The sequence below is a fragment of the Copadichromis virginalis genome, linkage group LG7 (assembly GCF_057382275.1).
Source record: "Copadichromis virginalis isolate Kocher_CV1m ecotype Utaka linkage group LG7, C_Virginalis_male_GT1.1, whole genome shotgun sequence".
Classification (NCBI taxonomy): Eukaryota; Metazoa; Chordata; class Actinopteri; order Cichliformes; family Cichlidae; genus Copadichromis; species Copadichromis virginalis.
Window position 1 is genome coordinate 20033406 of NC_140624.1, and position 17158 is coordinate 20050563.

The following is a 17158-nucleotide window of genomic DNA, read 5'->3' on the forward strand; positions in this document are numbered from 1 at the left end:
GAAAAGGTTATTTACATTTTTACATTTAAATAAATTTACTCCGTTTCACCATTTTCACCTTCAAAATAAAAAAAAAAAAAGTACAATTTGAAATAAAATATGGAAACCCACTCCGTAACGTAAGAACTGTGTTGACTGCTCAGACACAAGTTTAGCAATGACGGGCCAGATTTATGCTCTGAGGGACATCTGTAACATCAGCGTCGTTACAGGTACCTGTTATTTATACATTTTGATGTATTTTTTTTTAAAATGAGAACAATAAATCTGAGAAAAGGTTCTATGAGGTAAAGCAGGGATGTCAAACTCCTTTTACATCATGGGCCACATGCGGCCCACTTTGATGTTAAGTTGGTCCGAACCAGCGATACTCCACTCCTTCTGTCAGTGTAAAGACATTTGACTACACATTTAATCCCAATTACTATAAGAAAAAGAAGTGCAATTTTTAATTTTTCTACGTGATAAAGAACTGTAGCTGTTGGAAATGAGAGAAATCGGTCAGTGCAAATAAATAAATGTGTAAAAATTACAGAAAAAGCTTCTGGTGGCTCATTTACCCCCCGCGCCCTTGTAATTACAAAACTGAAGGTTTTTGTTAATTCATAGAAAATGCCTTGTTTTATTTTTATTTTTACTCATTTAAAAAAAAAAAAAGTTGAGTGAGAAAACAGGAACCTTTTTGTTTTGATCTTTGTTTATCTGTTACATTATTACCAGTGTCTTATAATTGGCAATAAGGGAGATCTTCATAAGGGGAAATGCTATGTCCTCTTTCACATATCCCAAAGCCATCCAGTGGGCCAGATTGAGTCTTTGCCAGGCCAATTCTGGCCCCAGAGCCTTATATTTGATGCCCCTGCTGTAAAGGATGACTACGTAGCTTAATGATGGCACATGCAGCAGGTGAACGACAGCTTAAGGAGGAACATGTCTGAAACATGTTTGTTTTTCTTTGTAGATCTCAACTGATGTTCAAATAAATACAATAGTAAAGAAATAAGGAGTGTGAAATGTATTGGGCCAAAATCTTTTAAGTGTCACTCCACCTGGTAGTGTAGTCTTCATTTAAAAAAAAATCTCTCCTTAATAGCAAACGCAGTATCGCAATGGTACAAATGAGCAAAAAAATGGCAACTGCAGTATTAGAAGTTACAGCCGAAAGTCAGCAGAAGGAAACCCATTTTTCCCACCCATTTCACTGGGAGGTGTGGAAAAGTGAATGGCTGAGTCTGGCTAAGTTAAAAGCGTGCGTGGAACAGAGCTGGAATGATTCATATTTACAGCAGCCTTTAGGTTTTGGGGGGGGGGGGGTAAACACTGTACAGGTGTTCAGCCAAACACACTTAACCAATGTCTTGTGTTTCAGATTATTTACATTTTCACATTATTAAATATTGTGCATTAGTTAGTAACAGCAGTCCTGAGATGTCGTCATCTCATTCGAGAGTCCAGGTTTACAGGGTTTGCCCCCCGAAACACAGCTAAGAATTAAAAAAAACAATAATAACAGTAATCATTAACAGCTACTCTTATGATTGTTTCCTTTTCAATATTTAAAAAAAGGGAGAGAGAGAGATCACCCTGATTGAGGATAATCAGGGTGAAACTGAGACAGATCAGGTTTTGATCTGAGCAGAAACAAAAGCACTTTTAAAAGGAGAACAAGGAATGAGGTAAAACTGCACATGTGAAGTTTTAAAAGGTCAAGGCAGGGTTGTGTTTCAGCGATGGCTGCGGTTTCGTAGCTTGGCTAGTTCTGCTTGTTTCCATACATGAGGGGAATGATGTAGACAGAGATGTCATCTCCGGAGCCTAATCTGTCGTTGGCTATCCTCCAGCCTCGATCCTTCAGCACCCCCCTCGCTCTCATTATGAGGTCTTGAGCTGCCATCGTGTACCTGAGGGAACGAAAGTGAGAAGTAGTTACGGTGTCAGCATCACACGGCGATATTCAATTAGATAATGATCAGAACAGGGAATAATGGCAACGTGCAGCCATTGAATAAATGCCTCTGCCCACAGTCAGAAGAAAACAAACAAAAATTTAAAAAGTAAAACCATTGAGGAAATAATCAGGGAATCCTGTTAATGAGCTGCTCTTTGACATCATTATCTGAATGTTTGGAAATTTGCGTAATCGTGAGAAGATAACCACGTTCACCCTCTCCAAACAAGACAGAGGTGAGAGGAAGTTCAGGCCTGTCTGCGACTGCAGCTGTGTGGGATGGGTGAACATGCCTGTGCTGATCGTCAGGGTCGCAGTTTGCCAGGAAACAGCCGACCGATTCAGCCACTTCCTGGTTGGAGAGGACGTCCCACAGTCCGTCAGTTCCCAGCACCAGAATGTCATCGGCTCCATGCTCACACTGTGCTAAAGGATAAACTCTGACCTGAAGTTAGAAAAAAAAAAGAGAAGCAAGAATTGTAAAACTTTGCTGTTTGTACAAACCTTGTATACCCGTTACATATTTATAGACAGAAAATATTGTATAGATGGATTGTGCATTTTAGCCGTGTTTAACCTGAAAAAGCTGCTGCAACGCACTTTATAATGTGCTGCACATTCATCTGTTCAACATGCTCATTCTGTAATTAATGGACAGCAGTCTTAAGCCTTAGCCATGGCCTCCTAGTGGTTATCTTTAATCTTGAAAGGGTAAACTGATCCAGATTATATTCTAATACCAGGGTGGTGAATCTGAATTACAGCAATAAGAGCATTTAATAATTTCAAGACGGGATGCAAGTTTAATACTTCAAAACTAACAGAGCAGAGGATTTGCTCTGTACACGAGGCTCAGAGTGAATCCTGGAAGTTCATCTCTGTAACTGATGGCTCAGCTGATACTCTATCACACAACATACTGCCTGTCAGAGGTGGGAAGCAATGAAGCACAGACACTTTATTACTGTACTCGAGCAAAATTGTCAGGTAACTGTATTTCAGTGTTTATTTTTCTGACAACTTTTTACTTTTACTCCCCACATTTTAACACAATTACCTCTGTTTTTTACTCCTTGCATATTCATGTACAGGCATGTTATTTTTTGGTTCATGCATTTTCGGGGAGTCATTGTTTTGTATTTGTCATTGGTGCTTATTGCATAGGATTCACTGCAAATCTTACTGTGCACATGATTCATTACATTATACTCAGGGGTTAATATGTTATAATATGTTAATAAGTTGTGATTGCAGAATACAGCACCTAAGTATGTATACTCCTGCTTAACTGACAAATGTATGTACTTCTGCCACCCGTCTTGGCTGTTTCATACAGGACATGTAGCTTCGGCACCTCTGCAGGCTGCTCTGCAACCCGCCTCAATCCCAGCTGTTTTTCTTTCTTCCTGTATCTGATTTAATCTGGGTTGTATCTGTTGTCACTGACGCCTCTCCTTTTCTGTGCTGCTACTCTCCCTGCTCCTGGCTTTCAGTGTTACAATGCTTTCCCACAATGCAATACAGAAGGCAAGCAGAGGAGAAGCTGGAAATGGCGTAATAATGAAACATCCGATTAAAGTACACCATCTTAGTGGTAAATGGACTGGTTTATCTATAGCACTTTTCTACTTTACTTGAGCACTCAAAGTGCTTCTTGCTTCAAGCCTCATCCACCCGCATTCATACAAGCAATTTTTCTATGCCTAAGTGCTTTCTATGTCTAACATTAACACTCAGAGGGTAACTCAGGATTTACTACCTTGCCCAAGGGTACTTTTTCCATGCAGAGTGGAGGAGTCAGGGATCAAACCACTAACCTTCTGATTAGAAGATGACCTGCTCCATCTCCTGAGTATACTATAATGTTTGCTAATGGGTCACTAACCAGTGACTTAAGAAAAAATGGATTACTGAACTGCTCCCGAGTGGAGCCACGCTGGCCATCTTTTACACAGTCACTGGTACTGTTCAAAGATTTGACAGCTTAGAAACCAAAATTTTCATCTATCATTAGCGCTACATGCCAAGTCAAGGGATTTCCAATTTCATTGTTGTGCTTCAAGCAATTCTGGACCAGAGTGCTGGACCACCCAACATTTTTATTGACATAAGCTACTGAGATTATAAGAAGAAGAAAAAAAAAAAATCAATGGCAGCCACAGAACACAATGTAAACTGTTTTGTGGATTACCTGTACTGTAACAAGTCTCTTAGTGTGGATATCTCTACATGAATCTCTCAAAATATCAGAAGAAAAATTACTAGGATGATCTTTCCATTTAATCTCTACTTTCTTAACACATCCGCCTCCATATACTTGTCTAAACAATGTTGATGGTCTCAATCCTTCAAAGATATTCTGAAGCAGGGAAACTCGTGTTACTGTGGCAACTCTGGTGAGGCACAGTCTTTTAAATTACTATGGGCGAACAGAAGCATACTCTGAAACAGCAGGCAAAAATAATACCCAGTGGCCTTGGATGGCTTTTGTTTGGTTGCTTCAAGTAATTCTTTTGCTACTGTGGAGGCGTTGCCTATTCACAGCAGGCACACCAACTTAGGCTACTTTAAAAACAGAACACCACACGCAAGCAGGGAGAGTCACTGTAAGATTATCAAAATGAGTTGTGTGTGGATCACAAGGCTCCATGTTGTGGGGAACCTTGAGATGAACAGTAAGTCAGGCTTTGAAAGAGAGAAACACAGCGAGACTATCAATCTATGAGGCAGCATTCCTATAGTATGTCAAGAAAAGGGAAGGACCTGATCCTCTGATTTTTACTCAAATACCCAAATTCTATGTCAAAATGACTCAAACTGCCAAGGTCAGCCTGTTTTATTTATTTTTTATTCACAACCTGAGAGAAGTCTGTAATTCTAACTTGACAGTGTGCAGGGAAAACATGTCCCCGCAGGACGTTTTCACATTCCCTGCAGGGCACTCTCCCACACATTTCTTTGAACATATAAACTAGTGGATGTCAAAATAAGTCAATATCAGGAAAAAATTCTTCTTTTTGAATGCTTGTATATCTCCTGTGAGAGGCCAGTGGTCTATCCAAGATGTACCCTGCCTCTCACCCTATGACTGGGATAGGCTACCCTGAATTAGCTGAAAAACCTGAAGACGGCGAATGGGTTTATTAAAGCCTAAGTTACTTTGACAGTGACCTTCAGTTTGTGTGTATTTTGGGGTACTCACTCACTTTTTATTATTATTTGTAAATATGTGTACAAATGGTTGGTTTTTTGTACTGTTTTTATCAATAAATCTCAGCAACAAAGGACCTACACCCATGTGTGTTGATTTCTCCCTAAGATGGCAAACTGAAACGCTCCAAGTTGGTGACTTTTGGAGATTTATTTCCCTGGATGATTGAGAATGCATCAAGATGAAACACAAAAGGAAGTTCACAGCTTTTAGCAGCTCCCCCACCCCCTCATCCACACACCCCCACTCCCCTCCCTCCAGAATTCCCAGCTAACAACCTAATTTACATATGAATGACTAGCCAATTTAGCTTCCACTTGGCTGAAGCTAAAGCCTAGCTAAAAGCCTACCAGCCATTTGGCTGGTGGTGGGTTTTAAAGGTAGAAAGGTAGAAGCCTGGGACTCCTAGTGTTAAAGATCAAGAGAATGTGCAGGTTTTCATGACTACTGCAATCATTTGCAGTGGATTCCTTCTTGCAATCCACTGCACTGCAGGGACCATCAACGCACACGTTGACCACACAGTTCACAGTCCCTCCTGTTACTGGCTATCAGCGGTTACCTCTGCGCTCTCGTTATATCAGGCGGCTGACACAACGAGGGTAATATAAAACTAAAGAGCCCCTCTAAAACACTAATGTTAACATACTGCCACTCTTGTTCTGACTTTTCCTTTTATTCCGTTTTCTCTCCTCCCCTCCTGACACATGCTCAAATGCAAAGGATTTTAAACCCTAACCCAGACTTTGGCTCCCTTCCCCAGAATAACTTAACATATCTCTCAGATTTTAGTCATTCAGCAGCTACGCAGCAACAAGGCCAAAAAGGAGTAGGCACAGATTTCCTCACTAACAGTCCAAGCGATGTATGTGCCACAAGAGTGCTCTGCTTTCATCATTCTGTATTTGTGTACCCACACACCCACTGTTTTATAGCAACAACTTTATGTAACCTGACGGAGGATAGATGCTGTGAAGTGACCGATGAAGGTGACTCTTTGAGAAGAGTGAGAAGGTAAAAAACAATTACATTACAACTGCTAACATCCAGGTTTTTCTTCTTCTGCTTTGTGACAGACGATGTAATCATTGCATTTGATGCAGTCATGTGAAAAAGTGTAACCCACAGAAATTGTTCCTATTAAGGCAGGTTATAAACTCAAGTGAATAGCACACAAAATTCATATTTTGTAGACGATTTAGATTTTTTAAGTGGCTTTAAAAATAAGTAGGTACATTTTCAGATTTGTTGCCATAGATTCAAACATCCTAAAGTGTGGTAGATGAATCCAAGATACTGTCTGGCCACAGTAACATTAGACCTGATTGGTGAGACATGGGCAGCTCTGTGGGAGAAAAACCTCATACAAGCTATAAAGGACACTGACAGAAATGTTGTATTTTGGAAGTTGCTTCGCTGCCTCAGATACTGGGCACATTGCAGTCATTGATTCAAATATGTATTCCGCACCATATCTAAGAGTGTTAGGAGATAACACAAGGCCATCTGAAGAGCAAGGTTTGCAATTTCATTAAAAGAGCACCTCTCTAACTGTTGAGCACAAGGAGTGAGGATTGATAAAGCCTTCAACTTGTGCTGAGGCCAGTGGCCGGGGGAAGCGTTTTAGTTTAGGGAAGAATAGATTCAACTGAATAGCAGCTGTTTCAAAAAGAAAACCACCTGTGAAAAAAAGAGAGAAACTGAAGATGAAAGAGGATATGATGATGCAAAACAAACCTCAAATGCCACAAAAGCTTAAGGCATTCAAGTTTGAAGGTTTCACTGTGGCCCCATAGTCCTCCAAAACGCACATTATCGGAAACCTTTATATATGTCGTACATACAAAACGGCCCAAGAGTTTCAGAGAATTAGTATCCTATAGATAAGAACTGCAGGAGAAAATCCACAGAAAGAACTGAAAGACTGCTGTTTACAAAATGCTTTTGTAATCTGTAATAGTTTGCCAAAGGAGGCCGTGCAGTGTGTGGCCAGTCTTTGCTCTTACTTTCTTATTTTGAAACTAAAAACGATGGAAACAAAAGTAGTGCGCTCACCGTCTCGGCTATTTTTGCATATTTGCTGTGGTTGTGTTTGTTAATATCATCGTTATCTATAGTCAGTATTTCAACGATTGTCAAATGTCTGGTTGCTCAGACAAGCCATAAAAGCCAACAACCTCCCATGGGATGTACTTATTTTTTCACATGACTGCATGTCCTTGAGAGCCTAGAGGGTGGTAGAGCCTGTTCTTGTCAATACTTGGCGAGAGGCCCAAACCCACTGGACAGGTCGAACAGAAAAGACTCTGAATCCTTTTTCCTTCTTTGCTGTAAGGCAAAAATTCTAACAACATGACCAAGGCAGACATAGAGAAGGACACAAAAATGTAAAACTGGAGCGTACCTCTGGGCAGCAGGACAGGAAGGGCTTAATGTAAATGTTGGAGTCGTGCACTTTGAGACTGTGGTCTCCGAGGCCTCTCGTCACCCCGATGGTCGCCAGCACGCGAGCCTGGAAAAGATCAGAGGCATTTAAAGCACAGCCTCCGTATGAGTCAAACAAAGCAGCAACAAACTCTACGAAAGGCATTTTCATTTCTGCCCATGACTGATCGTCTTATAATGAGTGAGAGCTTATGTAGATGTTATCTAGAAGGCCACCGTGGAAGCCTTTTTAAACTCGGGTCTCCATTTTGAAGCTTGGTCATCATTTCTGCTCTTCGTCACAGACTGCAGAGATCGGAGAACCTGACGACACCATGACTGGTGAACAGTTTAGAAACGAGCCAGAGGTTTTGATTATTTGAATCGCTTTGCTTTTAGGAAAATCTTACATCTAAAATCTTGCATAAACCACCATGTGTAGAGCAGGTCGCACATAAACCAGGAAGATAGATGTCAACAACATCAGCCTGTGGTAATAATTCTACCATTCATTATAATTTTTCCAAGTATTTGGAACATGTGGTTAACATTTGGGTTTGTTTAATTATGTCTGTGGGTTTTAGACTTCAGGCACTGACTGCAAAGTATTAAAAACAGCCCTTAGATTTTAAATTATGTTAGTTTGCTAAATTACTTTTGAGCCTCTGAAAATGTGGGATTCTGTATAAAAAGAGTAAATGTAGCACTTTGGATCAATCCACTGAGAGACAGACAGCCATTAGGCATCTAGAGCCAATTCAGAAAAACTAGTTAAACTAACTACATGTCAGAGAGAACATGCCTCACAGCAACAGATGGTGGGTTCAAACCCAGGACCTTGTTGCTGTGAGGTATCAGTGCTAACCACTGTACCACCGTGCTACGCTTTTTTTTTTAAAGAGGGGGTCTTTAAATCCTGCAATTAAAGCTGAAAGTCTGCACTTCAATCACATACTGATTGTTTGATCCTCCCTGAAGCTGATTCATATTGTCTGGAAATCTCTACTGTACAGAGAAAGAACTTTTAGGCACGAGCACAAGAGGAGCCGAGTAGGACTGAGCTTGGATCAGTATGCAGAACGACGCAGGGAGAGTGTTTTAAAGTGGTGGAAAGGTTCCTCCAGCAGAGAAAGGGGTAAAACATCCTGGGATTAATTGTAGAGTGCCGGTGCCCAGAGGGCGGCGCACCAGGGGCTTTGAAGTGTTCTGGCGTTCCTCTCTCTCACTCTATCTAGCCATCCATCTCCGCTCCTCACTTCAAAGGGAGAGGACACGACGTGGGCACCGGCAGCTGCGCCGGGGTGAGTCTGAATGCGGTTGTGGGCACATAGAATACTGTAGGGGTGACATCTTTCCCCTGCTGTCAGTCAAACTCAAATCTATTTTCTGTACGTATGGAAGTGAAAACTGAAGAGCACGGCGAGAGCATATTCGGGTCTATCACACTGCTCCTTTGACCTTTTCAAGTCAAAAGAGAGAAAGGCTCCTACACACCACTGCATGTACAGTGTAACTGAACGAGGGGGAAACTCTTGACCTTTTGTTTTGTGTCATTTCCCTTTTTTCAGCGTTGACAAGATTTTGTTAGTACAAGTCAGTGTTTCAGTATTGATATATTCAGTTAGCATATGTTACCTTTCATCAGATCCATCTAACACACGACTCAGATAGGACCATCACATTAGACCTCTGTCAATTTTTTTTTTGTTTTTGTTTTTTAAATTGGCTGAAAAACATAATAATAAGTCCTTGGAGAGCTCGTTTGTGCTACAGGTTGTGCAGGATTCAAAAAGGCCAGGAATGTCTCTACACAGCGATTTGGGTGATGTGAGGTCGGGTGTACCAATGATGCCCCGGTGAGCTTTGATTACATGCATGGCACATGAGGCTGTGGAAGCACTTCTTACCTTCTTCCCTTCACCGTAGATCAGGGGAAACTTTAGGTCATCTTCCTCTATGGTTTTATATGCCCTGTGCAAAGAATACAGAACACGTTAATGTTTTTTTTTCTTCCTGTTTATAGCAGGCTGCACACACACATGCCCTAGAGATACTTCACTTCCATACCCCCACCCCCTCTCCTTCCCACAGGCCCTGCTGCTGACATGAGGGGACTGGCACAGAGAGAGAAAAGGCAGAGTTAAACACACAGAGATCCTTAGCTTAATTCTCTCACTTTCTTTTCCCCCCCGTTTCTAACTGATCCTGTGAAGGTATCCCTAGCGACAAAGAAGACGCCTGCACGAGACAGTCTAGGTGCACTGTTGGTTTTCTGCAACTGTCTGTGGCGCCTGCGCATGTACGCCTCTGAAGGTCTGAAAGTAAAGCAGCTAAAATGATGCAAGAGAATCCACACTTTCCATTCTCCTGTTCTCAGAGCACTCTTTAAACTCCCCACGCGAACTAATGAATAATTTACCATCTTCACACTGGGACTAGACAGAGCTGCGCTGTGAGGAGGAAGACTGTACAATGCTCGCTGTATTCATCTCAGATCTAAGCGATACACTTTTCACCTTTACAATTCGGAAAGTCGAAGTGAAGAAACCCAGCACTCTTGCTCCTGGTGCGTGTGCTCCTATTCATCTGCGAGCAGCTGTACTTCACAGGAGCAGCTGTGTAACTTTACTGTACCAGATACATAACAAAACCCAGCCAATTTCCACGAGAGCTGCCAGGTCAGAGTTTTCCATTCAGAACTCGCACCAGGTGCTGTGAATAAAATTCTGGCTCTTGAGCGAGCGCTGACTTGGTTGAAAATACAATTAGAAACACAGGTTTCTCTTTATTTTAGCTGTCAGATCACAGGGAGCGAGGAAAAGAATATTCAGAATGGTCATAAAAGTGGCCTAACGTGGATCGGGGGATGCTTTTCATGTAGGGAAATTTCCTGAAAATAAATGTTTAGTTTGAAAAGCTGCTAAAAAGACAAATGTTTCATTTGTGAATGTGACCCAAGTCTGCCCAGCACACCACAGTCCATGTACTTCAGATTAGCGGGGACCAGGATGGTTTCTACATTACTGCTGGTTTCACTCAGAGAGACCATATGTTTCCACCTTAGGCGAGCGCTACACTGCTGCACTCAGCACTTTTTTTTTTTTTTTTTTTAACTGTGAAAGCAAGAACTATCACAGAGAACACAGCCCACAAACACAGGAATACAGTCTAGAGCCTCATCTAAGCGAGGAGAGCTGTATTACCAAATAAGAGCCTTCAGAAGGATTTCCTCATCAGTTTCTTAGATCTAAAATAGCACGACCGATGATACGAAACTTAAAACCATCTACCAAGACAGGATTCACTGTTTTTGTTAGGAAAAAAAAAGAAAGAAAGAAGAAGAGGTGCTACTTCTGCTGTGTCACTCAAAACTTCTTTTGTTTTACCCTTTCACCTTCAAGATTTGTTAAATCTCCTGAAAAAAACAACAAAACTACGACACGGAGACACGCATTCCTGTCATTATTTCAAAAATGTCTTGGATAAAATCCCCAGAGCCTGCTGTCAGGGACGGCCTCCCCCTCGAGACGAGTGTTTACAGCGAATCCAGCCTGTCTGACTCGAGATAACAAGAGTGTGACAGGATGAGAAAGATACACATTAATCCTGTTATGATACCTGCTCCTTGCTCTGGGACACTGAGTTCTAAAAACAGCAAAGAAAGTTGCTCAAGGGCCGCGCTGTTTCACCGGTCACATCCCTGTGGTCACATCCTCACATCCCCTGAGCTTCCCAGCTCAGGGGATGTTAGAGGTGGGCGAATGGAACCAGATATCGACATTATCAATACTACCGCTGGAATTGGTATCAGATCAATTGGGCACGTCTATTTTATTTATAACCTACAGTAAAGTGCTGTAGAGGCAGGTGCATTTACACTCCAGATCTTCAAAACCCCAAATCAAAATACATGAAACGTAAAGTAAAAATAAAAACAGGGATTTATTGGTGAAAATGGGTTCAGAATTGGCAAATTAATGATGATTCATCTCATAAATCTCCCCTAAATGACCTGCCTTTTATTGACCCTGTATTTACTTGGCATTGGTTCAGTATGAAACTTTGCAGTATTGTAAAGCACCGCAGGATGTTTGGTTGCTTGATACATTGCAGCATGTGACTAAAAGGGGGGCGGGTACACCAGGGAAAGAGGGCAGAAGGGGTTGTATCATGTTTTCCCTGCAGGTGACTAAAAGGTGGACAGGAGGGAAGAAGGTGGTGTCACCTCCGCCCGCTGCAAAGAGGGGGTGACAGAAAAACATTGGCAGTGCATGCACCGCGTCATAACTCGCTTGCACACTGCTATATATACACACCTGTCAACAGATACTGAGGTGACATTGTAACGGGCCGTGTCAGCACTGGATGAGTCACACAAATTAGTGCAATTGACAGTTGGTTTTTAAAAAAAAACAATTTTTTTGGTCAACCTTGATAGATTGAGTGGTGCTTTCAAGAGCAAAGCAAGGCCAGAGAAAATGGCAGTGACCCAGCGACTCCTCTAATGCAAGCTGTAGGCATCAGTCATACCAATACAAAGCCATAATGGAAAAAGAAAGAAGGAGCAGATGGAGGGCTGGAAGACAGAGAGATTCCAGGCGGGCGAAATTAATACAGCACTTTGTGAAGTTTTCAGCACTATGGCTGTTTAGACGCATCGCACGCTATAATCAGGGAGATATCTAATCAGCCCCCAAATTCATTCATTCTGCAGCTTGACAACAACCCAAAACATGCATCCACAGTCATGAAGAACCATCTCTAGCAACAAGGAGGCCTGCAACAGATGGTCTGGCCCCCACAGAGCCCCGATCTCAGCGTCTTGGAGTCAGTGTGGGATTACATGAAGAGAGAGAAGCAGATGAGACGAGGCGCGTTTTCCCGAGATGCCTGGAAAAATCTATTTGCCAAGTACCTTGAATTTAGTGTTTGCCCACAAGAACCTGGTATTGTTTTCAAGGCTGACCATGGTATTTTCTTTTTCTTCTTACATACAACACTCTGTAAGAAGAAAAGTATACCTTAAAGACTTTTGAGTGAATGCCACTGATACGACTGTTTGTGCTTCACAACCATTCACTGTCATCCATCCCTTCCCTCCTTTGTGACCAACACAACATACCAATCATCCTTCCTTCATCTGTTTATCAATTTTTACATCTTACCTCAATCCACTTACTTCTTTTTCCTTACTCCAGTCACCCACCCCTCTTCCCCAACCTCCTTCCCTCCCTCCACCTGCCCGCCTGCGTTACCGCAGCTTCTACATTACGGCGAACACGGCCGACTGCTCAACATCCATCATTCTGGGCAAATAACACAGCCTTCCATGCCGGCCAATGACCACTATTACAGCCGACAATGCCAACGCCAGAACCTCAATCTGGTCCAACTGGCCGAGGGAGGGGAGGTAAAGAAAGCAAGGGAGGGAGACAGAGAGGTGGGCTGCAGGCCTGTATGCCTTCATTAGACTGCAGCCTTGATCACGGATGCCTTTGAGGGAATTGGACGCCAGCGTACGCCTACGCGCTCACAGCATGTGGGCACACAGGCTGCACATACACATATACATGCACAGACAGAAAGCTGAAGAAAGATTAAAAAAAAAAAAAAAAAGATCCTCTCTCCCTATACAGCATATAATCTGCACCTATAGACGATGACACAGTTAAGTCAGAGCCATGCACTTCAGATCAATTAGCTACAGCAGCTGACAGGGTACTAATTTAAGACCCAGACTTAGTCCGGGTGAAATTGAGCCATAACTGGGTTATGGGTAGAACCTGATTAAAAATACATCACAGGCTGTCTCTGCTGCTCAGACAGTAAGCAGGCAGACTGAGGAGAGTTTTGGGCCCAATAAGAAGTGCAGCCACTGACTGACCTACATCTGCTTGAACTGAGCAGAGCCATAAAACACAACTGCATGCAGGTGGAGTCAAAAAAATATATCCTGCTCAACTCTCGTCAGTCACCCACTTCATCCTCAGTTCACGCTTTCCTTCGATAGAAGTGTCTCTCCTGTAAATGCATCTGCATAGCAATACTTGTAGTTTTCTAGAAACAATACAAAACATAAAACACACAATAATTAGCTCTGCCAGTCATTGCATGGATTCTGCTTAGTATCTCAGCCAGCTCGGGATAGACTGCTGCCAACGTATGTCGCAGTGCAAGTGACACAAACGGCACTGAAATCCTATTTAAGAGCCCAGAGCATCCTGACTGAGATGCAGAAGTCTGATTAGAATCACATTAAAAAGCAGGCTTTCTAAACTGAAATGCCTTTTCCACTAGTTTGGGGATTTTTAATAAGGGATCATTCTACATATCAACTTAAATAATCTGTAATTATTAATAATGGATAAAAAACTGTTTTTAAAACTATATTTAACTATATTACACGCTCTCAGTGTCAGCACAGGTTACCAGTTCAATTTCCTAAAACAGTGAGTCTTTTCTAAGAATTAGTCACACCTCAAGTAGAGCACCAATACTGACTGTGGTCCACCACCACGAACCAGATACGTGAATAATAATAATAATAATGATAATAATAATACACCTGCACCTTCACTTCGAAACAAGCATCTGGTTTTGAGCGTTATATTTTTCTCATCCCCTCTCTCTTTACGTGTGTCTGTGTGTGCTTGCATGCATGAGTCATTAGTTAATAAGAATACAATCATATCCACAAACTTCATAAAAGGCTCTCTGAAGGTCTTTCAAAGATTTCCTTTGGATATTGGCTGCTTTGTCACTCGTTTTCAACCCCATCCTTGTACCTGAGCATTTTTGGAAGAATGTTTTTTCCCCTTGTTAAACTGACTTATGAATTATTCAACCTTTAAAAGCGGTCAAATCGTTATCAGGATGTAAGGAGGAAGTCAGCTGAGAGGTACAACAGTGAGTGTCTGTAGCCAACTGTAAAACATGGCAGAGGCTCGGTCATGGGTTTTGACTTGTCTAGATTTTGATTCGCAATGCAACACCATTCGGAAAGCATCTGATTGGCTGAATTTATCAGCGTGGCAATGAACCCAAACACACCGTCAATGCTGTAAAATCATACATGAATAGCAAATCTCATAGGCTAGCCTAAGCAGAATGGAGAGCTCAATATTATTAATATAAGGAGTGTTGTGATTGCACGTATTTTTAATAAATCTGTAACCCAATTTCCTTTTTTTTCCCATTTATAGAGCTTTGCACTGTTCTATATGTTTAGTTTTGTAATCCATATTGTGTTAAGTTACCTGGGTAAATATGCTAAATTAGCTGTTTAATCGTAAAGGTAGCGATGAAGACCTTACTTTATTTCTGAGTGTTTTTGAATTGCGGTAATGCTAGTTTAATAGATTGCCATGGCTGGAAAAAGTAAAAACAAAAGGTGAAGATTCAGCAACGATAACTAAAAGCTTTAGTGGTCCTACAAAATTAAATGATCTATCCTTGAACCCATTTCTACATAAAGAAAATGTAAACACAATGTTTATATAATATAACCTTCCTGCCTCCGTTTCTCTGGTGCCCTGGTCTCAGCTTTTTCTGTTAGTCACTTCTTAGTTTTTATACATTTTTTTCTATTTCCCTCCTTTTCTCTCCATCTGTACACTTTTTATTTTTCTCTTTACTTTAGGACACAGGGCAAGGTCTTTGCTTTGCCCACTAACACACAAAAGAAGAAATACGAAGGACAGTTCCTGACCTCTTTATGACAACTGATGACTTGAATGACTTTTTAAAAGTAAAGTTTCTTCTCCCCATTGTGGCCATTGTGTTAATAGTTAAGTACTGACCTTACAATCTAAAGTTCCCAAGATGATTGTGGAGTGCTAATGAACTGAATTACTCGGTGAATGGGACACAGATGAATTTCTTTATAGGGTACATAAATGCATTCAACGAGATATGTGGCTATATAACATCGACAGCATTTCTAACAAATGTGAAGGACTTGAGTGCAGAAACCAAAATGTTATCCTCCCAGGTGGATACTGGACACTGACATACATTCAATCAGCAGTAATTTAGTCAAGAAAAAAAAAAGAAAAAAAAAAGTATTAGTTAACCCACCATCCTGACATGGTGAAGTCACGATACAGCATCCTCTTCCCCACCTCCTTCCTCTGGACTCTCCTTGGGAATTCCAGATGTGTAAACTCATTCCCTAATAAGTGGGGCTGCATGTAGGCCTGTGATATGAAAAGAGAAAAAAAAAACAGAAAGAGAAGAAGATTGACGCGCCCTAGGGATAGGAAAAACAATTCCATAGTCTATTAAGCTGGCACAGAGAGCAGGCCGTGTAAGAGAGACAGAGCTAAGCATAGCTGGTGTCTCAACAGGAGGGGAGGCCAGCTCTGCTAATATCTGACAGCTGTGTTTGCTAGAAAGGAGCTGAGAAAGTTTCTTTCTTACCAAGAACTGCAGTCGCTGCCTCTCTGACTCTGGTGTGAACTCTGCTGACATGGGAATGACTTCCCCAGACCGGATAATGATAGCTCTGAGGGAGAGGAGCAGACAAAGCAAAACTCTATTCATCCAGGAAGGGACACAGTTGTTCCTGTAGGCTAAAGGGCACGAGAAGGTGAGCGAGAAACACAGAGACGAAAACAAAGAAGATTCTACAGTCTGCTACAGCAGGGGAAATCACTATTTTTGAACCTCTTTCGAATTTGTTAGTTTTCTCACATACAAATAAACAACATTTTAATGAAGAGGGACGGAATATTAACCAAAAATCCAGAAAAAAAAAAAAACAGATTACAATCAACCAAGCAATTAGAGATACTCCTGATTATAGCTCATTATGTCCACAGACACCTGTCCACAGAATCAGTTTAATTCATTAAAACCTCCCCTCCACTGTGGACAAGACCAATGAGCTGTTAGACCATTAACAAGAAGCTTCACGTGAAGCTGACCACTGTTGGTGTGATTATTCAGAAAAAACTCTCTCTCTCGGTCTGGAGCTCTTATGTAAGATATCACCTCATTGGGTGAAGATGATCATGAGAAAAGTGGTGGAACAGCCCAAAACTACACGGCAGGAGCTTGTAAATGAGCTGAAGGGAGTTGGACCGCAGTCACCAAAGATGACCCAAAGATTACCATCCCCATAGTCAAGCATAGAGGCGGAAGCGTTATGCTTTGTTCGTGTTTTGCTAGGGGATACTTATTTTAGTCAGTGACATACAAATCAATACGTATTTTTATGCAATGTGTTTTTTTCTGGATTTTTGGTTGATATTCTGTCTCTCCATTAAAATAAAACCAGCATAAACACCAGAGACTGTTCCTCACATCCAAGCGAGCAACCTCACAAACTCAGCAGGGGATCAAATAATCATCCCCCCCCCCCCACTGTATCTTACATATACACTCATTGCATGTGTATCACACCTGCTGTCCCCAGCATTCCCCACATAGAGGTTGCCGAGTAAATAGACGACCACCAGCGCTGTGCAGCCACCTGAGATGTTGTAGACCGCCTTCTCCTTTTCTATCTGTAAATCCTAAAAAAAGACAAAACACACAGAGACACAGACAGATTATGATGACGAGGACACATAATC

At 41.7% G+C, this 17158-nt stretch overlaps 1 protein-coding gene across 1 annotated transcript in view; it reads right to left on the reverse strand.

Moving 5' to 3' along the window:
- Positions 1–1387: 1387 nt before the first annotated feature.
- The window catches only part of ppm1h (protein phosphatase, Mg2+/Mn2+ dependent, 1H), a 37388-nt gene continuing 21617 nt past the window's right edge, over positions 1388–17158 (reverse strand). Inside the window, exons 4-10 of the mRNA XM_085462408.1 lie at positions 16986–17098; positions 16002–16086; positions 15660–15778; positions 9491–9554; positions 7564–7671; positions 2242–2393; positions 1388–1901 (exon numbers count right to left, since the gene is read on the reverse strand). Coding sequence (XP_085318534.1) covers positions 1754–1901; positions 2242–2393; positions 7564–7671; positions 9491–9554; positions 15660–15778; positions 16002–16086; positions 16986–17098 — 789 coding nt within the window. The 3' untranslated portion in view covers positions 1388–1753. The remainder of the gene's footprint in view (positions 1902–2241; positions 2394–7563; positions 7672–9490; positions 9555–15659; positions 15779–16001; positions 16087–16985; positions 17099–17158) is intronic.